Below are 24,133 nucleotides of genomic sequence, written 5' to 3'. Positions count from 1 at the left end.
ATTGAGGCAAATGGGGTATTAAAGTCCCCTACTATTACTGTATTACTGTTAATTTCTTCCTTTATGTCAGTTAATATTTGCTTTATAAATTTACATGATCCTTTGTTGGGTGCATGTTTACAAATGTTATATCCTCTTGTTGTATTGATCCCTTTATCATTATGTAATGCCCTTCTTCATCTTTTTTACAGTCTCTGTTTTAAAGTGTATTTTATCTAAATATTGCTACTCCAGCTTTTTAAAAAATTTCCATTTGCATGAAATATCTTTTTCTATGCCTTCACTTTCCGCCAATGCATGTCTTTAGATCTGAAGTGAGTCTTTTGTTTTTTTATCCATTCAGCCACCCTGTATCTTTTGATTGGAGAATTTAGACATTTAAAGTAATGTAAAATAATTATTGATAGGTATCTTCTGCCATTTTGTTCGTTGTTTTCTCATATTTTTTTTTTCCCTTTGGTAAACTTTCTCTGTTCCTTTCTTCTCTTGTTCTCTTCCCTTGTGGTTTTATGATTTTCTTTAGTGTTATGTTTGGATTCCTTTCCCTTTATTTTTTGTCTATTTATTTAAAGGTTTTGGGTTTTGGTTTCCATGAGGCTCACATATAACAATCTGTATAAAACAATCTATTTTAAGTGGATAGTCACTTAGGTTTGAATACATTCTGACAGCACTACATTTTTACTCCCCTCTCCACATTTTATGCTTTTTATGTTATATTTTACATCTTTTTATTTTGTGTATTCCTTAAATACTCATTGTAGTTACAGTTGATTTTACTACTTTTGCCTTTTAACCTTCATAATAGCTTTAGAAGTGTTTCATCCACTAACTTTACTATATGTTTGCCTTTACCAGAGAGACTTTTCTCTTTCACATGTTTTCTTATTTCTCGTTAAGGCCTTTACTTTTCAGGTTGAAAATCACCCCTTAACATACCTTGTAAGGTTGGTTTAGTGATGAACTCCTTTCGTTTTTGCTTGTCTGAGAAACCCTTTATGTCTCCTTCACTTCTGAGTGATAACCTTGCTGGATAGAGTAATCTTGGTTGTGGTTTTTATTATCAGCACTTTGAATGTATCGTGCTGCTCCCTTCTGGTCTGCAAAGTTTCTGCTGAAATATCCACCAGTAGTCTTATGGGGGTTCCTTTATATGTAACCAGTTGTTTTTCTCTTACTGCTTTTAAAATTCTGTCTTTATCTTTAATTTTGACATTTTGATTATAATGTGTCTTAGTGTGGATCTTGTTGGGTTCATCTTGTTTGGGACTGTGCACTTTCTAGAACTGGGTGTCTGTTTCCTTTCCCAGGTTTGGGAAGTTTTCAGCCATTATTTCTTCAGATAAGTTCTCTGCCCCTTTTTCTCTCTCCTCTCCTTCTGGGACCCCTATAATGTAAATGTTAGTGCACTTGATGTTGTCCCAGATGTCCCTTAAACTATCCTCATTAAAAATTTTTTTTTCTTTTCTTCTGATTGGATGATTTCCACTACCCTGTCTTCCAGATTGCCAATCTGTTCTTCTCTGTCATCGAATCTGCTTTTGATTCCTTCTCATGTATTTTTCATTTCAGTTATTGTATTCTTCAGCACAGATTGGTTCTTTTTTTAATATATTCAGCTCTTTGTTGAAGTTCTCACTGTATTCATCCATTCTTCTCCTGAGGTCAGAGAGCATCTTTATGACCATTGCTTTCAGTTCTTTATCAGGTAGATTACTTATCTCCATATCATTAAGGTCTTTTTCTGAGGTTTTCTCTTGCTTTTTTTTTTTTTTGGAACATATTTCCTCATTTTGCTGACTGTTTCTATGTAGTAGGCAAAACTGCTGCCTCTCAGTCTTGAAGGTGTGGCCTTGCGTAGGGATGACCCTTCTTGTTCAACCCTGCCTTAGCTCTTGGTGGTCTCTCGAATCTTTGTAGTTTTTGATATGGCCCTGTTGTTGAGGGTGTGTCAGGACCTGTCAGTGTTCTGAGGGGAGGACTCTCATTTAGCACTTAGTCTGATTGGAAGCCAGTCTCTCAGGCAACAACTTCTAAAGTATGCAGATATATACAGTCCTGCGGGGCCACAATTGTAATCCCTGCTGTTTTCCAGATGTGGAGATCTGGATGTGTCCTCTGGGCGACAGTTGCAAAAATCGGGACTCTTGAGGAGTGCACAAGCTCCTTCCTAGGAAGTCTCATTGAGCTGTAGTGAGGCCAAGGGGGTATGAGGCTGTTGTCATTCTGCTTACTTCCCTGGGAACCCTTCCTTAGCCTCTAGGCGCAAAAGAAACCTGAGGCTCCAGGTTCCATGAATGGGCCTTTTTCAAAGGAAGCCAGGGGTTGTGTTTGCCTGCTATATGTGCAGTGCCCTGGGGGTGGTGGCCTGACAAGAGCTCTCTTTCCGATTGCTCCAGTGGAGCTCAGGGTCTCCAGCCCCATTGGCCACCAGGGCCAGGCAATCAAGTTGTGTCTCTATCTGGACTGTATGCTCCTGCTGGCTTCAGCTGCAGAGTGTGGGGGCCAGGCTTGGTCCTTTGCTTTGGGAAGGCAGCAGGAAAATGACTTGACTGTGTGCCCACAGCTTCAGCAATGCAGAGGAGAGTGCCCTGTCTGTGTGCGTGTGTCAGCTTAAAGGCAGGAGCGGGAGGATGCCAAGACCACTCGTGCCCAGCCACCTCAGCCACTGGAGCTCTCCGGCTTCAGCAGGTCGGCAGGGTAGTGCTACAATCGCTCAACCCTGTGTCTGAGCTCACCTGCCTGCTCCAGCAGGTTAGGTGGGGAGCGCAATGGCACCTCTGGCTCTGGGGAGTGTTTCCACCATCCCCCACCCCTCCAGCTGATGCCTTTGGATTTATGAATGACTCTCCTTTACATACAGTCTCAGTACGTGTCACACTGCTGTCATTTCACTGGCTTTAGGGTGAGTGAGACCACATGCCTCCCCTGCCTGTCTGGGTGTGGCCCTTTCTATCCTCTGTTGGGGACCAGGTGTTCAGCTAGTTCTCAGGTTCTTTTCAGGGGAAATTGATCCATGTGTAGCTGCATATTTGTCGTGTCCACGGGAGGAGGTGAGTTCAGGCTCCTCCTTCACCACCACCTTGAACTGCCTTTGACCTGGGAATGTGTAAAGGTCCAGGTGCAGGGCCCATCCCAGACCCATTCGGTCAGAATCTCTGGGAGGCAGGCAAACATACAGTGGCACCAGACCTGATTTTATTAAAGCTCCCCAGGCCTGCAGTCCTGGCTCACCCAGCGGGTCACTGCCTGCTAATTCAGTGTGTCTTTGCTTGTCCCTTATTAAACTTTTATTGCTCTGTAGGAGGTGGTTGAAAGCATACATCTCTATACTCACTTTTCCACATGGAACAAGGAACGATTTAACTGCTCTTATACGTTTGGAAAAATAATCTTCCTAAAACAAGCGCAGAAACAGAACAAACTTTTGGCTTTGTCTGTGCAATGCGGTCACGTTAGGCTTACATAACGCACGTGACCCCACACCAGCACGGCTCCCGGGCTCTATCTGGCTGCTTGTGTCCACGAGGATGCTATGGGTGAGACTTGCTCCTCTTCTGCGATGACTCACATCATGGCCTATTCCTTCCTTGGGCTCTTCTGTTGAGATGAACCCACTCTGTGAGATAAACTGTTAGCTAAACAACTCTGACATCTTAGAAAAATGTTCCCTTTGCCTCCAGGATCTCGTGGCTCATTATCTGTGACTCTGATACCCTCCCATCGAAATGTCTTTAATAGCTTGGTTTTACCCAAGAGGAAGAGGAAAATGGCTTCCATGGCATGAGAATTTCTGGTCTAACATCTAAAGGTTGGCTGAAATCAGAAAGAGATTCCACAGATAAATTATTTCAATATATTTTCCAATTAATGGAGTCTGCCTAGCATACGACTCAAACACAGTATTTTCAGGTAGGATGAGTTGGTCCAAGGTTGCAGATGTCAGCAAGGGCATGGATTCCAGGCTGGTTGCTTCCAAATCACCTTGTGCAGCTCTTTAATCAGACAGATTCCTGGGATTCACTCCCAGAATTTCTGATGTAGGAAGTTTGAGGTGGAGCTTGGTAATCTGTCCTCTTAAAGATTCCCAGGTGATTCTTGGAATTTAGTCCAACCCAGGCTGAATTGTTTAGTGCTTGGAGATAAGGAAACATGATGTTTGGGTTCTACTGAAAGTAATCGATGGTGTCTTCCTGGTCCAGAATTGAGTGGGAATAACAGCTAATGCTGTGACTGCTGGGGCAGGGCTGCAGGGTGGGGCGCAGTGGTGGGGTGAGACTAGGAGGCCCTGTCCAGGCTCGGGGAGCCGTGGCCTCTCACACAGTTGACTCTGTGGCACTGGGCGCATCCTCACGCGAAATGAGATGCTACCTTAGCACATTTGGTGTGTTTCGAAGTCAGGGGCTTTTGAAGAAGATGCCTTAAAGCACTTACAATGCTTCAGATAAGTTGTAGGCTTTGAGCTGGGCCACACTGATAGGTAATATTTTATTTGGCTTTTTAAAGTTTATAAAGGGCCTCTTTGTCTTTCATTACTACGAGAGCTCAGGAACCAGGGGGATAAACCTTTATTTACAGCTGCTCCTCCTTAGCTCCAAGGCCAGAACCAAGTTGGGTTCCGACACAGGGACAGATTACAACTCCAGCGACTAAGGCTGTTCGTTGGTAAATATGGTAGGTGAGCTGAGGCGCTTCCAGGGCGTCGGGGTTTACACTGCACGTGTGGATTGTTCTGGGGACAAAGCCAGCCTGTTACCAACCCAGCCTGATGTGGCTAATGGCAGTTCTGGCACCGGCCTGGACGGTAGGGGCTCACTTTCGGCTCCCTCTCAGCTTGGCAGGTTTAAAAAGTGTTTTTTAACTGAAAGCCCCAGGGATTCCGGTACAAAAATGCTGGAAAACCTCAAGTACGCTGGTATGTTTATAAAATCACAGGGGCCCCAGTCCCACCCGAGAGAGGTCAGGGGAATGCATTTGTCTGAGCTCACGAAGGTTCTTGACCAGAGATTTCTATTTGATTTCATCTACATCCGCAGCAATTCCATAACTGAGCAGTCAGTCATTTATTACGAAAGTTAGGAGTGTGTTTCTGACTGGGACCAGGCGCCTCTACCTGTGTTCTCTCTCTCTGTCTCCTCGTTCAAGTACGGGAACTGAAGGTTTTGGACAAACTTCCTTCCTCAAGGAGGGATTTTTAGTGTGTCACCCACCTGTTGTGCGGGAGGTACTAAGAAACAGATGCCCCACGTGGAAGGCTCCGTGAGTGCCATAGCTCCGTGAGTGCCACAGCAACTCAGCTTGGTCCCCACAGCAACTCAGCTTTGGGAGATGGAGAAGCTGAAGGAAGGCTGGCCTGGGAGCCGGGGCCTTGGACACTGGGCAAGGGCTCCCGTGGGGTGGGGACAGCACATCCCAAGGCAAAGAACCTGTGGATTCTGGGTTCTCCATGTGGTTCCCTGCATGTGATGTTTCTGGGTCAAGAGATGAGGATCAGGTTGGAGAGACAGACTGGTCCCAGGTGTGGCAGCTCCGACAGGTGGGCACCTCTATGTTCTCTCCAGGTCACCTCATCAGACCCCTGACTTTGGCAGTGAACCTCAGGTAGACCTCTCCACACTCCAGAATCCTACACTAGCTGCCCCCGTGACACCTTCATCTCAGAACTGGATTCCCCCACCTGCTCCACTCCTGGCTGTCCTGATCTCATCAGCAAAGACAACAACAGCACAGGAACTACCTCTGATTCTCCTCCACCCCTCCTCCCTCCACGTGAAATTTACCAATCAGTTCTGCTGACTCGACCTCCAAGACATTCGGCCAAGACACGAACGCCCTTCAGCTCCATTCCCTGCCCCCTCCTCCATCAGAACAGCTTCCTGGCTGTGGGATCCCCCTGCCCTCCCCCTGCAGCCACTGGAGGCACCCTGTGAAACAGATCTTGTTGTTCCCCTCATTGGGTGGAGTAGTTGGTCATCAAAGTCCTGTTAGAGCGGGTTCAAGTGTCGGGGACGTGCCGCCATGCATCCAGCCAACTCTTGGAGACTTTCACTTTGAAACTCCCAAACGGGTGATGCGGGGCAGGGGAGGGTGGTGGGCTGTCCTTCTCCCAGGTGCCCCAGCACCTGCAGCTCATCCACCGTCCCAGGAGGGGGCCATGAGCACCTGCTGCAGGGGGTGGGCTGGTGCACTGGCTGGGGCTCAGCCCTCTTGTCTCTGTGAGGCAGGACATAGGGGTATCTGCTGACAACGAGGAGAAGGGGGAGGAGGGAGTGGGTCTGGGGACACACCATGGAGGCTCAGCCAGCCCTTGCCACTGCCTGGAAGGCTCTGGCCTAGAATTTTCACATGGCTGGTGACTCTGTGACATTCAGATCTCAGCTGAAATGTCACCTCCTCAGAGAGGCTCTCCCAGACCTCAGAATCTAAAATAGCTGCCCTGACACTCGCAATCACATCACCCTATTTTAATTCTCAGAATAGCATTTATTGCTGTGAGATATTTAGCTGTTAATTTTTTTACTTGTTTACATGTGTGGGGCTCTGTCTCTTACTAGAGACACTGGTACATACTGAGCTCTGAACAGATAGAAAAATCTTAATGCATAAGCCTGAAACATTCTTTCTCCTTCCAGAAAAAGTACAAATGTGCTGTGATGGAATACAGTAGAATGCAAAACCCATTTTGGGTATGTGAACTTGAATTGCCTGGGATTAAATCCCTGTGTGTGTATGTGTGTGTCTGTGTTGTGTGTAGGTATGTGTGTGTTTCTGTATATGTATTGTGTGTTGTGTGTGTATTGTGTATGTGTGTGTCTCTGTGTATTGTGTGTGTACATATGTGTGTTGCGTGTGTGTCTCTGTGTGTATCTCTGTGTGTCTTTGTATATGTATGTGTGTGTTGTGTGTGTATTGTGTCTCTGTGTATATGTGTGTCTCTGTGTATGTGTGTGTTGTGTGTGTGGATCGTGTATGTGTGTGTGTGTGTGGACGTATGTGTGTTGTGTGTGTGTGTATGTAGGGGAGGGGATGCATCCTGTAGCCTTGGCTTCATCAACAGCCAATGTAAGTCCCGAGTGGTCTGTACCCACCTGGGCAAACAGCACGTACTGAGCTGTGTACCCGTCTCCTGTGCCTGGCTTCCTGCAGTGAGCTGGTGCACAGATGGAGCTTCAGACACCAGCAGTGAATATTATGTAATATCTGAATTAAGTGTATCAAGAAAGTATATATATATATACCTGAAAAAACCAAAAACACTAATTCGAAAAGATACATGCACCCCAGTGTTCATAGCAGCATTATTTACAATAGCCAAGGTATGGAAGCAACCTAAATGCCCATTGACATAAAGAAGATGTGGATAAAGAAGATGTGGTGTATATATATGCAATGGAATACTACGCAGCCATCAAAAAGAATGAAATAATGCCGTTTGTAGCACCATGGATGGACTTGAAGGGCATTATGCTAGGTGAAATAAGTTAGACAGAGAAAGATAAGTACTGTGTGTTATCATCTATATGTGGAATCTAAAAACTATGACAAACTAGTGGATAAATCGAAAAGAAGCAGACCACACACATATAGAGAACAAGCTAGTGGTTACCAGTGGGAAGAGGGAAGGGGGGAGGGGCAATATAAGGGTGGGGGAAAAGGCTTGCTATGGAATTATATGAAACCATGTGCGTGAAACTTTTGAAAGTTGTAAAGCACTATAGAATTTGAAGAATCTTTCATTCAATAAAAAAATTTAAAAAAGAAAGAACCTTTAAAATGGGGAAATGGAGCAGCCAGGCTCTACTCCCTAAGCCTCGGCTCCATGTCTGATCTGGGCTTAAGGATCCTTCTGGCTCTGCAGACAGCTGCGGTCTTTTCAGGGTGAAGCCTGTCAGCCTGGGGTGAATGCAAGCAAAGTTTCATGCGTCTAAAACCGGCTCCTTTTGTCTTAAGGTGATGGTTTATATTTATAATTCCTTTAAAAAAATCTAATCCTTCCAGGATAAGATTGTAATTAGCCAAAACATTCTTATGTGTTCTTTAAAAACAAACAAAAAGACCCCACAGGATACCCAGTTTAAAATAATCCATGGGGAGGGGGAAGGGTAAGCTGGGAGAAAGTGAGAGAGTGGCATGGACATATATACACTACCAAACGTAAAACAGATAGCTAGTGGGCAGCAGCCGCATAGCACAGGGAGATCAGCTCGGTGCTTCGTGACCACCTAGAGGGGTGGGATAGGGAGGGTGGGAGGGAGCCGCAAGAGGGAGGGGATATGGGGATATATGTACACATATAGCTGATTCACTTTGTTGTACAGCAGAAACTAACACACCATTGTAAAGCAATTATACTCCAATAAAGATGTTTAAAAAATAAAATAATCCATGGAAGTATGTGTATGTGCTGTACATGTGTTTCCTTCCTGAATCTCTAGTGATGGTCCTGAGGTCCTGAATGGCCTGGGATTGGACTGGTGCACGATTCTCTAAAAGGATAAGATAGGAAGCGACTGTTTATTTAGCCAAGTAGCTGGGACCACTCATCCTCCCACGGGCAGGAAATCCTAAAATAGTGAACAAAAATAAACTCCAGAAAGAAAAGGGATTTCCTAAGCGCTGATTTGGCCCATCCTTTCCGTTTAAGCCATGGACACATTCATCAAACTTCCCATCACCTTGGTGGCAAGCTCGGTAAATTTGAGGAACCATAAGCAGCTAACTTTATGAATGGACAGTTTCTTCTTCTGCCTGTAAAAAATGAGCTCATGTAGGTAAGATGAAATGCCGTTAGGGACCCTATGATTAGCGATGATTCCTGTTTACTTTTTCAGGAAAGATCAAAGTTCCTTGGGCTTTACACAGGGACAACTGGAGACCTGGGGGTGCTTAACGTGGTTGAGTGGTTGTCTGCAATTTTTCCTGATCTGTGAAATTCACCTCATTGACTAGCCTGTATATTGCAAACCATATAATCTGTTGGGTGGATAGACAGAGTTCTGGACTGCAGTGTTTTCTGTTTTTCATTTATTTAGGCTGGAGGAGGAAAAATAGACCCAGAAGAGGCACTGATCTATGAAGAGGATTTAGAGGAAAGAGATGGTGTTGAAGGCGATTTGGAAGAAAGCACGAAATTAAAACTGTTCCGCAGGCTGGCCTCTGTGGCTTCCAAGCTTAAGGAGTTCATTGGCAACATGATAACCACCGCGGGGAAGGTGGTTGTGACGATTTTACTGGGTTCATCAGGTGAGGGTCTCCGACTCCTGGTGGAGCACAAGGAGGGAGCTGGCGAGTAATGAAAGGAAGGGTTGAAGAGAAAACAAAGAAGGAAGCAGTTCTGTTCCGTGGCACCAGAATCATAGCTGTAGCTTTTGTAAAATTGGCCACATGTACAAACCAAACACGCACATGTAGCTTTTCCTGTTCAGATCTAGGTTTGATGTTTTTCGATGGTTGCTGTTAACCTCCGTAAAGCAGTCTTCTTCCATAGCTGTTAGGTGACATCATTTTCTATGTGACGATCCGGACAACTGCTGTCCTCCCTCAGAGCCTGTGAATGGTGATCTGGGACAAGGGACAGTTTTCGTGGTCCCGTCCAGAGCTGCACATGTGCTCTCTGAAAGCTTTTCTGTTTACATGGAGTCACTAGCAATCTTAATGTAACTCTCCAGGATAGACTATTTTTCTTCCAGAGTTAGATTGTAATCTTCCAGCACAGACGCTCACTTCCTCTCGCTGTTGGCTGCGGGCTGCTTGTTCCATAAAAACGTTATCTCCATCTTCGCCCCCTTCCCCGTTGCCCCAGAGGTACTGTGAACTTTATTCCATCCTGCTTCGGTGAAATTTCACGAGATGAAACAATTTAACTGTTTTTCCATAGGAAAGTTAAAAAATGGAAAAGTGAATAGTATTTCTCGAGAAATGTAACTCAGGATTTTGATGGGAAGCCATTGCTCCCCCCAAAGTTTTTAAATACCTGTAAAGGAATTACCTCGTTTTACATTTCCCCGTTTAGTGGTAGTGCAAATCAGATTTCATCAGGCAGGGCAAAGGTTTCGTGAGACTTTAGCTGCCACAGAATGTAGTATTATGAATCCTAGTTAACAAACAAACAAAAGCAAATCATTATTTTAAAAAATGTATTGGGGAAAGTTAGAGTGCACATACAGTATTCCTGAAGAATCGGGGGAGAGTAGATAGATGGACACAGGCAAGTAAATAAGTGGATGTTTGCGGGGCCCAAACGCCACAGGTAGGGTTTCTTCATCATCTGGTATTTCCCCATATTTACAAATTTCACTTTACATGTGACTTTTTTCATGTTAAGAATAGCATTAATTCTGATTTTTCAATAAAGTGTGATGAATTGTACTAAAAGCATAGGAAGGAAGTTCACTTCATCTCCAATAGTGACGTTTCCTGCGAGGCGCACGGTTTCTGCGTCTACGCGGTGTCTCACTCTAGCGTTTCTCCCTCCTCAGGAATGATGCTGCCCTCTCTGACCTCGTCCGTGTACTTCTTTGTGTTTTTGGGTCTGTGCACCTGGTGGTCCTGGTGCCGAACCTTCGACCCCTTGCTGTTCAGCTGTCTCTGTGTCCTGCTGGCTATCTTCACTGCGGGACACTTGATTGGACTGTATTTGTACCAGTTCCAGTTCTTCCAAGAAGCAGTCCCTCCCAACGACTACTATGCCAGGTAAGAGGAATCAACTGCTAGACATTTCACAGTTCAGTAAGCTAATCCGCGAGCCCTCGGGAGGGCCCCCTTATGACCCTGCCGGGCACTGTGCATCTGCTGGGGCTCTCCTGGATGCCCATTGACGTGTCAAGCCAGGTTTGGCAGGGATGGGGAAGCTGGCTCTGCCTTGAATGTATTGGCTGACACTGTCTAGAGTGAGGAGGTGTCGCTTCAGATGGAGGTGCTGCTGGGACACGGCGGGCAGGGGAAGCTGCTCATTGTAGCAAAGGACAGACAGATGGTCTCAGCCATGGAAAGAGACCCAGGAAGAACATTTTACAGCAAAGGATAATAAGGACATGTCAGAGCATCAGCTGTAAGGAGCTCTCAAGGGCAAACAGAGGACAAACTGAGCATCATTTATCAGCATCGTTAATCAAAAACAAATGATTATAAAAATGTAAAAGTAAAAATGCATGAGTCCATGATGTGTGTGTGTATATGAGAGAGAGAGACAGGGAGACAGAGAGAAATATCTAATTTGCTTCAGTTGTCAGTGATTACTGTCCCAAATTCTTACTACGAAATGGGAATTAAAGGTAAAGAACCCAGCATTTACTTCGACTTTTTAGAAGGAACTCCAGGCCATTCTCAGTTAATGAGGGAAAACTCTTCTTGACAGGATGACACCAGCTAATGAAAGGGAAAGGAATACTAGAATTAGAAAATTACCATTTATCAATCAATTTTTAATGAAATACTTAGATCTATTCACAAACTGAAACCACGACTTAAAGAGGTTGCTGGGATGAAGGCTGTTTGCAACAACGACGGAGTATAACCTCACTGATTATTATTTGCTAATTACAAAGGGAAAAGACCTTTGCAATGGTGGTCAACACCTTAACCAATTGATCCAAACTAACATTACCAAGGTGGGATCCCTTGACATTTCAGACTTCTAGGCTTGATGCATTGTGGGGAATATGGCATCATATTGTTAAACCTTTAGACCTAACTTTCGCTTTACAGGAAATATAAAGGATAGAAATATGATTTAAATGACTCCACAGGGAGAAAAGGGAACCCTCATACACTGTTGGTGGGAATGTAAATTGATACAGCCACTATGGAGAACATATGGAGGTTCCTTAAAAAACTAAAAATAGAACTACCATACGACCCAGCAATCCCACTACTGCGCATATACCCTGAGAAAACCATGATTCAAAAAGAGTCATGTACCACAATGTTCATTGCAGCTCTGTTTACAATAGCCCGGAGATGGAAACAACCTAAGTGCCCATCATCGGATGAATGGATAAAGAAGATGTGGCACATATATACAATGGAATATTACTCAGCCATAAAAGGAAACGAAATTGAGTTATTTGTAGTGAGGTGGATGGACCTAGAGTCTGTCATACAGAGTGAAGTAAGTCAGAAAGAGAAACAAATACTGTATGCTAACACATGTATATGGAATCTAAAAAAAAAAAAAAAAGGTCATAAAGAACCTAGGGGCAAGACCGGAATAAAGATGCAGACCTACTAGAGAATAGACTTGAGGACATGGGGAGGGGGAAGGGTAAGCTGGGACAAAGTGAGAGAGTGGTAGTGTATATATGGACATACCTACACTACCAAATGTAAAATAGCTAGTGGGAAGCAGTCACATAGCACAGGGAGATCAGCTCGGTGCTTTGTGACCACCTAGGGGGGTGGAATAGGGAGGGTGGGAGGGAGACGCAAGAGGGAAGAGATATGGGGATATATGCATATGTATAGCTGATTCACTTTGTTAAACAGCAGAAACTAACACACCATTGTAAAGCAATTATACTCCAATAAAAACATTAATAAATAAATAAATGACTCCACAGGAAAGCGATCATCAAAGTCCAGAATGTACAACCTGTAAGGGAAACGATCTGGTCTCTTCAAAAATCAGTATCCTGAAAAAGAAATGTATGTGGAGGGAGTTGGGCAGGGACTGTTCTAGTTTAAAGAAGTGAGGAAACCTCACAGACAGATGGGAAGCCTGACCCTGGATTACACCCTTGTTCAACGACAAATCTCTATGAGGCATTCTGAGGTTAAAAGGGGAAATTTCAATAGTCACTGGTTATTAGCTGACAGTATAGAATTCCTGTTAACTCTTAGGTGTGTGATTGTATGTGGATATCCAAGAAAATGTTGTTAATTTAGACATACATGGTGAATTCTTTAGGGATGTCTGCGACTTCCTACTGGTTTAGCAACCATTGTGGGAGAGACCCGCAGACCCACAGAGGGAGATAGAAAGAGAATGAGAGAAAAATAAATAAAATGATCTAAACTAGGTGGTTGGCATGGGGTTATCCATTGTCCTATTTTAACTTTGATTTTTCTGTGGAAAAGTCCAGAATGGAAAGTTCCAGAAAAAAAGAAAGGGGAACAGAAGTGGCAGGAGAGAATTGTGGGTTTGGTGAGAACAGTGTGAGGATTCTCTCCATGCGCTCAGCGAGGTGGTGCAGGTGCTTTTCGTCTTCTTGTTGAAGTGAGATACCTGCATTTTAAAGGAACATGAATAATGTTATCACGCGGACAATAGAGATTTCATCCTTCTTCCAGGAGATCCTAAGATAGTTTTCATGTGACAGTAAATGTGAAGAAGCGGGGAGTGTGTGCGCGTGTGTGTGTGTGACCCACTCTCCTTACTCACAGTACTTACAAGCTAGTTTGTGGCTATCTCTGTACAATGCTAAAAAAAAAGTGAGTCAAGTCCTAAAACCACTTATAGTCAGATAAAAAAGATATACCCAACACACACACACACACAAACACACACACACACACAGAGTCTACCTAATTCTAAATCCAGTTTGCTTAACCTGGAGGTGTAACAAGCATAATTCCATCTAAAAAGAGAAGAATGTTGCATAGACACAGAACACAGAGGAGACAAGACAATAACCTAGGTGCTTATTGATGGACTGATGGATAAAGAAAGCTTGGTATAAACATATAAGGAATATTACTCGGCCATAAAAAAGAAGGAAGTCCTGCCATTTGCAACAATGTGGGTGGACCTGGAGGGCATTATGCTGAGTGAAATAAGTCAGACAGAGAAAGACAAATACTGTATGATCTCACCCTATATGTGGAATCTAAACAAAAGTCAAACTTATAGAAACAGAGAGTGGAGTGGTGGTTGCCAGGGGCTGGGGGGTGAGGGAAATAGGGAGGGGTGGGTAAAAGGTACAAACTTTCAGGTATAAGATTAGTAAATTCTGAGGATCTATGAACAGCAGGTTAATCACACTGTATTGTAATAACATTGTATTGAAATTTGCTAGGAGAGTAGATCTTAAGCATTCTTACCAAGAAAAAAAAAAAAAGAAAGGAAAAGAAAAAGTAACTATGTGAGGTGATTGATTGTTAGTTAACTTGACTGAGGTACTACATTTCACAATGTATACTTATATCAAATCATCGTGCTGTCCACTTTAAATATATTACAACTTCACATGTCAGTTGTACCTCAATAAAGCTGGGGGGAAACTGCGAAGCTCTTTTTGTGGTACAGATTTACACAGTATTTATTTTAGGCAAGAGTGAATAGATGCAAAATTTCAGTACAGACATTAGTTCTAGATTAAATGAATATTTCAGTTTCTTCTAGACATTTGATTTTTGGTTTATTGAACACATGTAGAAAAAAGTTTTGTACTTTTGGAAGGGCTGACTTTTAGGGGTGGTTTAATTGGAAACGTAAATATCTTCTGTGGGGCCTTAGTCTCCCCATACCCCCCAATTTAAGACTCTTTTCTGCTATCTAGAGACTGATGATAGGAAATACAAAGGATGTTCAGAACCACTTTGAAAACACTTTTTCTTTACAGGATCAGTTAGTACTGTAAATATTTTTGACTTTGCAGGCCTGCGGTCTCTGCCGTAATTCTTCCCAGAAGCTGTTTTATTGCAAAAGCAGCTCTGGATGAGATTTTAAAGAACGTGTGTGGCTGGGTTCCAGCAAAACTTCGTGGACACCGAACTTTGGATTTCAAACTATTTTCACATTTCATGAAATATTATTTTTCTTTTGATTTTTCCCAACCACTTAAAAATGTAAAAACCATTATTAGCTCACAAGTCCTGTCCAAACAGGTGGTGAACCAGACTTCCCAACATATGGTGTGGATAATAGCAGTCCTGATAGTTTAACAACTTACCATATTTATTTGTATTTAGATTGTCTCAAAATTATGACTGTAAGTTATAAACATTTTGAAGATAATTACCTTGAAAAAGTTTAAAAGCTTCATTGCTATAATCTCATAGAGTCATTAGAAGTTGGGTTGCTTATCAGAGTATAGATAGTTTGAGCTAAACAATGCAATATACACACATTTATATATATATGTATATACGTGTATGTGCATGTATATATATATATATATCACATATACGTATATACACTGCCTTATTGTAGAGTCTTCCCCCCATTTACTTGGTGACAATAGGACATTGCCTTTTAGCCCTTGAAAGCTTGAAAATTTACATATTTTAAACAATAGCTTTTTCTTAAGGCATAATTTCAATGCATTGCTTTCCACCAATGAATTCTGAGTTGGAAGAAAACAAACTGGAAACAAGCAGGAAAAAAAAGTCATCTTGCATAGGTGTTTGTCCCAAATTTCATAACCACAGAGACTCCAGCTCGTGTGTCCAGGTTCGGATGTGGCTCTCCTCAAAACAATCCAGGTTGTTTTTATCTTCTTGTAAGCTTTCAAATAGGCTTTTTGATGAGAACTATCTTTATTTTTAGAAATATTGAATTGATTTATCGTTAGTATAATACATGCTTGTTGGTGATTATTTGGAAAAATATAAAGAATCAGGAAAAACACTTGAAAAAAATATAATCCTGACTCCCCAAAATACTGTTCATTTTTGGTCTGTATTCTTGCAGCATTTTTCCTATGCATATATGTGTTTTTTAAAAACAAACTTTGAATCGTGATGCACATGCTGTTTTATAACTTGCTTTATGCAAGTTCTGTATCTTCCCATGTTATGAAATGTTCTTCTAGAGTGTGATTTTCATAGCCTGCAAAGTGTTTGATTGTGTTTGATTGTGTAGCTATCTTATAGTGTAGTCAGTCCCTAATTTCTGACCAGGGAGATTAGGATTACTCATTTTTGCCCTCTTGAGTGACGTTGTAATGAGCACCCAGGTTACTTGTAAATTTAGGTAAAACTCATGATGACCAAGAAGCAAACCCATGGTCCTCAGTTGTAAAGGAGCCTCCACGGGGCTGGTTAATGCTCTGCCCTGCAGGAGGGTCTGGAGGTTTCCCTGGTCCTGGGCCCACACGATGCTACTCCACTGGTCTGTACGCAGGTGTTGTGACCTCAAATCCCGCACCTGCGTGGGGCACACCTCTGTGGGCTCGTGTTTTTCTAGAGTGATGTCTTCTTTCAGCCCAAGGGCCCCAAGAGATCATATGCTTCCTTCCAACTGCACCCGCACCTGGGGGGAGTTTCTCCATCATTCTAGCCAGGGAAGCACGTGGAGAAGGTGGGCAGGGACCAGCAATGGACGGGGTGAACTGGAGACCCCGGAGGACGTGGAGGAGGGGCAGGGAGGAGGGCTGCCTGGGGAGGAGAGTTAGTGATTCCCTCCCGTTTGTGCACAGACCTGGCGTGACCATATTTACCAAAACAAAATTCAGGGCTCTTTTTTGACAGTTATGAGCGTACCTATGGGAAGGTAAGGTGGAGTGAGAGTAGGATTCTGAAATGCTGGAGCGTATGGTTTTATATGGTTATAACCATAAAAAATGTAGTGTCCCTTCTTGTGAAGTTGATCCAGCAAAATAAAGCTTTAAAACGAATCCACATAACTTATATAAGACAGATAACATACCACTCAACACAGTTTGTTTAATGGAATGGAGCCCAATCCCAACTTACTCTGGCAGGTCTCCCTAAGAAAAATGGCAGACTAAACAAAACTTGGCTTAGCTAGTCCCAAGAGTGGCCCCTTCCAAAGGTTTTGTGTTTCCTGGGGAATTTCTGTAGACAGGAAACACCTTATATTTTGAAGGCAAGGAGGCAAGGATCAAGGTGTTGGGCTGGTGTTCAGAGTCCTCACCTGTGTTCCTCCTTGTGAGGTTGGCCAGACTGATGAAGCCACAAGTCCCAGCCAGCTTGTGTCCTGTGGGTTTTCTGCACCGAAAGTGCGGGAGGTGCGCTGGGTGGAGGACGGGACAAAGGCAGGTGGACCTGACTTGCTCTGAACGTGAGCAGAAATGCACTGAATGCTGTAAACCAATGTCTACTCATTGATGTCTTCACGAAAAGCCAGTTTTAACAGTTTGTCAGCTCACTGTTGACTGTTTCCTTGTGAAGATGACACCGCAAGCAATTCTGAGGTGAACTCATCTAAAAACAGCCCTGGACCAAAGGCACAGGGTCTTTGTTTTCTCACCTTCAATTATCTGGACAGTACAGGTGAAAGTTCTGATGTGGGCCAGGATGGAGGGCTTGACAGGAGAGTCAAACGTCTACTGTTTTCTCATCACGACATAGAGAATGACGTAGCCCGTACATTTACTTCTCACCCCGAGTCGTGAATGTTTGTGCGTGGTGGGCACTGAAATGGGTGTGTGACTGAATAACTCTAAGTCGTGTCTCATCACCCCTTACTGGCTTTCATTACAGCTCTGAACTTGCTCTACAACAGTCACAGGAGTCACGGGTTGGATTTCTTTGCTCAAATTCATTTTGTTGTCTTGCTGCTTTTTTCACCTTAAGTTGTGCAATTTGAAAATGAACGAGAATTGTGGGAAGGAATAGGGGAGATTCTCGGGTCATTCCCTATGGAGGCAGCATTTTCTATTAAATAAATACACAACGATTTGTCCTATGTTGCCCTTTCCATGTCCTATTTCAATAAATCACGATAAGAAAATGCATTATGTTTAGTGAAGGAAAACCCTATGTTTATTCCAGTGTTAAAACAATGTAAGAGAGAAAAAGCAAAGCCTCAGACTCCAGCATCACTGTTTAACTATTCTGTGACAAATGAGGAAAATGTGAAAAAACAAACATGACAAGTACAGTAGTATTTATTATATTTACCCTATTTTTATACTAGTCATAAAAATGTCAATAATATGTCAGGAGTCATAACAGCCCTGATGCTGTATGTCTCTGGCTTCTAGTTTGGAGAAGCCAGTGGGTCCTCTAGAAAGTGACACAAGGCAGTCAGCCCTTGGGTGACGTTGGCTGCAGTTGGCTTTGTAAGTGGCTGTCTAATCCAGGTTGTTTAAGCGTGTTTGCAGCCTCACCCAGGATGGCCACGGTGTTGCCTCTCATTAGAGCCATCTGAGCTTTGGTAACACAGACAGCACAGAAAGGCGAAACGGTTCTTAATGGAGGCCAGTTGGCAAGAACCTCATCTGAAAGCGGTCCAGTGTGGGGATAATTAATGTCAAGCGGGTCATCTTAATGCTGAAGAATGTAAATGGACCCACTGGTTAACACTTTCTCTTTTTGTTACCGATGACACCCCAGGTAATCAGTGGTTGTTTAATTTATCCAGTTGGTAGGTGATGTAACAGTAACCAAACTTTTGGTTTCCTTTTGGAAAGATTCTTATGATTAAGTGACAGGTGTTAGACCCAGTTCATTTGTGCTCATCTAAAAGGCAAAAAATAGGAGCCAAGAGACATAAATTGACTTTCCACAGATAAATGGAAAATCGGTAGAAAGTAAATACTTGAACCCCTGAGTCCGTTTGGGCGATTCCCCACAACCTCGTGGTCACCTGGGGCCATAAGTGGGTGTGGTGTTGACCCAGGATCCCAGGGTGACACCTGGCATTGTGTACAAAGCAGCTACTGCCTCTCACCAGGCAGACGACCCTTGGCACTGGACGTCTGTCCAACCAGAACCTGAAACCTCCCAACCTGGCCTTCCAGAATTCCAGCCTTGACTACCTGTGTCTCACCTTTGCTGTTGAGGGCGTCTACCCAGACAGGAAGGGTCTCTGTCTGGTTTTCAGGGAGGATCCACCCTGTCCTCTGTGGGACCTGGGTGCCCTGGCTGACCTGACAGGTCAGGCTCATTCTGGAGCCTTCATTTCTGCAGAGCAGCTCACCTGCACAGGTCACCATAGGTCAGGACCTTCTGCCCAAGTGCTGTCCCTGCTCTCAAGGATAAAGTGGGGTCCAGTGAACCTTGCCAAGTAAAAAAATGACTCATTTTACATTTAGTCTATCAAAATATGAAGAGGAACAGAGATTAGGCATAGTTTGGCGGTTGTACTTTTTCTAAATTTGCTCCAAATGATTAGTACTAATGAGCATATTACAGATTATCTCTGGATGGTACATTTAGGTGCTTTCAACCTTAAAAATTAATAGCAAATTAAAGATGGTAGAATTTCTTGTGGGAAGAAGGACTATTCCTTCAAGTTAAGATAACAGCTGATGAAAAATTAAAGTGATCTTTTGAGAAAGGGCATTTTGGAACAAAACAATTATTTTGCTATCAAATGTTTATTGGAAAGTGTGATCATCTTGTTTATTAGAGCTAAGATTCTTATTCATGGTCTGGATTTTAATTCAATGCAGTAACACCTCATTAATTTTTTACACTGTAGATAAGCCAATTTGGCTGACTTGCAAAGTATTTTGAGGATAAATATACTGAATGATGTTACCTCGTAACCGCTTGGCTTTCTGAAGTTCAGAATGTTACTTATGCAGTAACTTCAGCTGTTGTTATCTTCATTTTAGTTCTAAGCAACTGACTCAAGGATAAGAGATTAGCTCTGGAAATGGGAACCAAGAGGCATTGATTTTTCTCTTCAGAGTTTCTTCTAAAGAAGCTTTTTTCTGAGAAAATTTGACAAAGGTTTTCATAAACTTGCTAGTTACTCATTTTTGGTGGAAGTAGTATAATTGTTTTTCTTAACAGCCTTCATGAGGTATAATTGATATGAAATAAACTGCATATATTTAAAGGATACAATTTGATCAGTTTTGACATAAACATACCTGTGAAACCATCACCACGATCAAGGTAATGAACACACCCGTCCATCCCAAGAGTTTCCTCATCACCCCCCCATTTTTTTAATATATGTTAACTTTAAAGATTATTTATTTATTAAAAAATAATTTTGGCCGCACCCCACGGCATGTGGGGCCTTAGTTCCCCTACCAGGGATTGAACCCGCACCCCCTGCATGGGAAGGTGGTGTCTTAACCACTGGACCACCAGGGAAGTCCCTTCTCATCCCCTTTTAATCTCTCCTGCCCTCAGCCTCCTCCCATCCCATCTCCAGGTAACCACTGATGGCTATCTCTAACTTGATTAGATTATATTTTCTAGGATTTTATATAAATGGAATCATATAGTATATACTTTTTAATGTTACTATTATTATTATTGTTATTGTTGATATTATTATTAGCCTGGGTTGGGGCGGGAGGCAGGTCTGATTTCTTTCCCCATGCCTAGTTGTTTTGAGATTTAGCCATGTTGCAGTGTAAGGGTTCATTTCTTTTTCATCCTCTCTTAGTATAGTCAATCTTCTTGAATTTCAGGCATTCTAATCGTTGTGTAGAGGCAATTCATTGAGGTTTTAATTTAATGCATTTCCCTAATGACTAGTGAGGCTGAGAATTTTTTCATGAGCTGATTTTATGCTCATATATCTTTTTGATGAAGTGTCTGTTAAAATACTCTACCCATTTTTAAAAATCTTCTTTGTTTTCTTAACAATTGTGTTCTGAGAGTTGTTTAGAAAATCAGGATACAAATCATTTATCAGATATATATTTTTCCAAATATTTCCCCAGTCTATGGACTATCGTTCTCTTACTAGTGTCTTTGCAAGAGCTGAGTTTTTAGTTTTGATGAAGTGCACTTCATAGTCGTTCTTTTTTGAATCGCCCTTCTGGTGTGGTAGTTAAGAAATATTTGCCAAGCCCAAATTCACAGAGGTTTCTTTTTTGTTTTCTTCTAGAAGTTTTAGTTTGTTTTGTCTTTGATGTCAAATAGTTCAGAATCATTTTTTGAAATGACTGTCCTTTCTTTTGCACCTGTTAAAAATCAAGAGTCCATGTGCATGTGGTTGGGTTTATATATAGACTATTCTGTACCATTGATCTACTCATCTTTATGTCACTGTCTTGATTACCTGTAGCTTGATAATAAGTCTTGAACTTAAGTAATGTTAGTCTTTCTTTTTTTTACATTTGAAGTTGTTTAGGCTATTCTAAGCCCTTTATGTTTCCATATGAATTTTAAATCACTTTGTCAATGTCTACAGCAAAGCCTGCTGGGATTTTGTTTGGGATTGTATTGAATCTGTATGACGGTTTGGGTAGCATCAAGTCTTCTGATATATGAATATGGTACATCGCTCCATTTATTTAGATTTTCAAATTTCTCTCAGCAATACTTTTAAATTTTTAATCACAGGTATTGCACATCTATTGTCAGAGTTATCCCTTAAGTATTTAATAATTTTAATGCCTTTGTAAATGGTAGTTTTTATTTCTGATTTTTACACATAGTACATAAAAATACAATTAATTTTTGTATACTGATCTTGTATTCTGACACCATACCAAACACATGTATTGATTCTATAAGATCTTTTATAGATTCCATCATGTTTTCTACATAGATGGCCATGTCATCTATGAGTAAAAATAGTTTACCTTCATTCTTTTCTATTTGGATATCTTTTACTTCTTTTCCTTTTCTTATCACACTTGCTAAAACTCCAGTTCAGTGTTGAATTAATAAGGAAGAATGGTTATTCTGTCATGTTCTCCCCTATGGGGAAAAGCCTTTGGTTTTTCATCATTAAATATGATATTGGTTGTAGGTTTTTCATAGGTATAGGTTTTTCATAGTTTTTTTTTTATTAGGTTGACAGAAATCCCCATCTATTCTTAGTCTGCTGAGTTTTAATCCACAATTGATATTAAATTTTGTCAAATGCTTTTTGTGTATCTATTGAGATCTTTTTTATTCTTTTCTAGTCTGTTAATATGGTGAATTGATTTTTGATTATTAAACCACCCTGGTATTCCTAGGATAAATTTCATTTGGTCAAGGGATATTACCCTTTTTATATATTGTTAAGTTTGAATTGATAAAGTTTTGTTTAGAATTCTCTCATCTGTGTTCATAATAGATAATGGCTAGTAGTTTTCTTTCATTGGGTTTTGGTATGGAGTAATGATTCAGGTATTTCAAATATTTCCTGCAAGAGTTGTTTTACAATTTGTATTATTTCTTCTTTAAGTTTTTGAAAGAATTCACTTGTGAAACTATATGAGCTTGAAGTTTTCTTTATGGGAAAGTTTTTAAGCACAAATTCAATTTCTTTAATAAATATAAGACTTCTCAGGTTATTTCTACTTGAATGAGTTTCCGTAGTTTGTGTCTTTCAGAGAATTTGCCTTTGCATGGAAGATGTCAAATTTATTGGCATAATGTTGTCAATAATATTTACTTATTTCCTTTTGAATATCTGTAGAATCAGTAATGATGTTGTTTAATTTATTCCAGAGATTAGTAATTTGTACCTTCTTTATTTTTTTTCCTGTTCAGTCCAGCTAAAGATTATCAATTTATCATCTTCTCAAAGAACTAGGCCTTGTTTTTCTCTGTTGATTGATTTCAGCTCAGATTTAATTTCCTTTCTCTTCTTCCTTTGTGTTTATTTGACTTAATTAAATTAAATTAAAATTTGGATTTAATTTACTCTTCTTTTTATGTCTCTTTTCTGTCATTATTCTAAAGGAGGAAATTGAAGTCATTGATTTGAGCTCTTCTTTTCTAATATAGGTGTTTAGAAACAATTCAATTTAAGTCTAAATTTCCACTTAAATACCACATTAGTAGCATCCTACAAATTTTGATATGGTATGTTTCATTTTTAATTCAGTTCAAAATATGTTTTAATTTCCATTTGAGTTTCCTCTTCGATCCATTGGCTATTTATATTTGGTTTCCAAACATTTGGGGATTTTCCAGAGATATTTCTCTTTGGATTTAATTTAATTCTGTTGTTGTCAGAGAATATCATTTGTGCTGTAGTCCAGAATGTGGTCTATTTTGGTTAATGTTCCATGTGGTCTTGAAAGAATAATTTTTTTAATGAATTTGCCTTTTAAATCATGTAGAAAATTTCAAAAGTGGATTTAAAACCAAAATTACAATACTACTAGCTTTTATAATTGCCCTTGTACTTACCTTTACTGAGGTCTTTATTTCTTGATGTTACTGTCTAGTGTCCTTTTATTTCACTTGCAGGATTCCCTTCAGCATTTCTTTGCGGGGCAGATCTTGTGGTCATAAACTCCCTCAACTTTTGTTTATCTGGGAATGTCTTAATTTCTCCTGCATTTTTGAAGGATGGTTTTGCCAGATATAGAATTCTTGGTTGACAGCTGTTTTCTTTTAGTACTTTGAATATATCAGGCCACTGCCTTCTGGACTCCAAAGTTTCTGATGAGAAATTAGCTGATAATCTGACTGAGGATTACAAGTATGTGACAAATTGCTTCTCTGTTGCTGCTTTCAAGATTCTTTCTCTGACTTTCAATAGTTTGATTATACTTTGTCTCAGTGGGCATCTTTTTGAGTTTACAAGCTTCTTGAAGATTCATGTCTTTCATCGCTTTTGGGAAATTTTCAGCCATTATTTCTTCAAATATTCTTTCTGCCCCTTTCCCTTTCTCTTCCCCTTCTGGGACTCCTCACAATGCATTTGTTGGTCTACTGAGTGGTGTCCCACAGGTCTCTTAGGCTCTGTTCACTTTACTTCATTCTTTTTTATAAATTTATTTATTTTATTTTTGGCTGCATTGGGTCTTCGTTGCTGTGCACCGGCTTTCTCCAGTTGCAGCGAGAGGGGGCTGCTCCTCATTGCAGTACGTGGGCTTCTCATTGCAGTGGCTTCTCTTGTTGTGGAGCACGGGCTCTAGGTGTGAGGGCTTCAGTAGTTGTGGCACATGGGCTCAGTAGTTGTGACTCGCAGGCTCCAGAGTGCAGGCTCAGTAGTTGTGGCACATGGGCTTAGTTGTTCCGCGGCATGTGGGATCTTCCCGGACCAGGGCTCGAACCCATGTCCCCTGCATTGGCAGGCAGATTCTTAACCACTGCACCACCAGGGAAGCCCTCTTTTTTTCTTTTTGTTCCTCAGACTTGATAATTTTGATTGTCCTATCAAGTTCACCGATTCTTTCTTCTGTTTCCTCAAACCTACTTTCGAATCTCTCTAGTTATTTTCATTTCAGTTATTGTACTTTGCAGCTCCAGAATTTATTTTTGGTTTCTTTTTTTATAATTTCTCTTCATTGATATTATTATTTTGTTCAGACATTTTCTTGCCTTTGTCCATGTCTTTGTTTAGCTCTTTGAGTATCCTTAAGACAATTTT

General features: G+C 41.4%; 1 protein-coding gene across 1 annotated transcript in view; it reads left to right on the top strand.

The window, feature by feature from the left end:
- Positions 1-24,133, top strand: part of PIEZO2 (piezo type mechanosensitive ion channel component 2) — a 148,754-nt gene that overhangs the window by 6,778 nt on the left and 117,843 nt on the right. Inside the window, exons 2-3 of the mRNA XM_067699726.1 lie at positions 9,033-9,243; positions 10,479-10,692. Coding sequence (XP_067555827.1) covers positions 9,033-9,243; positions 10,479-10,692 — 425 coding nt within the window. The remainder of the gene's footprint in view (positions 1-9,032; positions 9,244-10,478; positions 10,693-24,133) is intronic.

Source organism: Pseudorca crassidens, chromosome 12 (genome assembly GCF_039906515.1).
Source record: "Pseudorca crassidens isolate mPseCra1 chromosome 12, mPseCra1.hap1, whole genome shotgun sequence".
In the NCBI taxonomy this organism is placed as follows: Eukaryota; Metazoa; Chordata; class Mammalia; order Artiodactyla; family Delphinidae; genus Pseudorca; species Pseudorca crassidens.
Note: the sequence above shows the minus strand (reverse complement) of the source record. Positions and strands in the feature narration are given on the sequence as shown.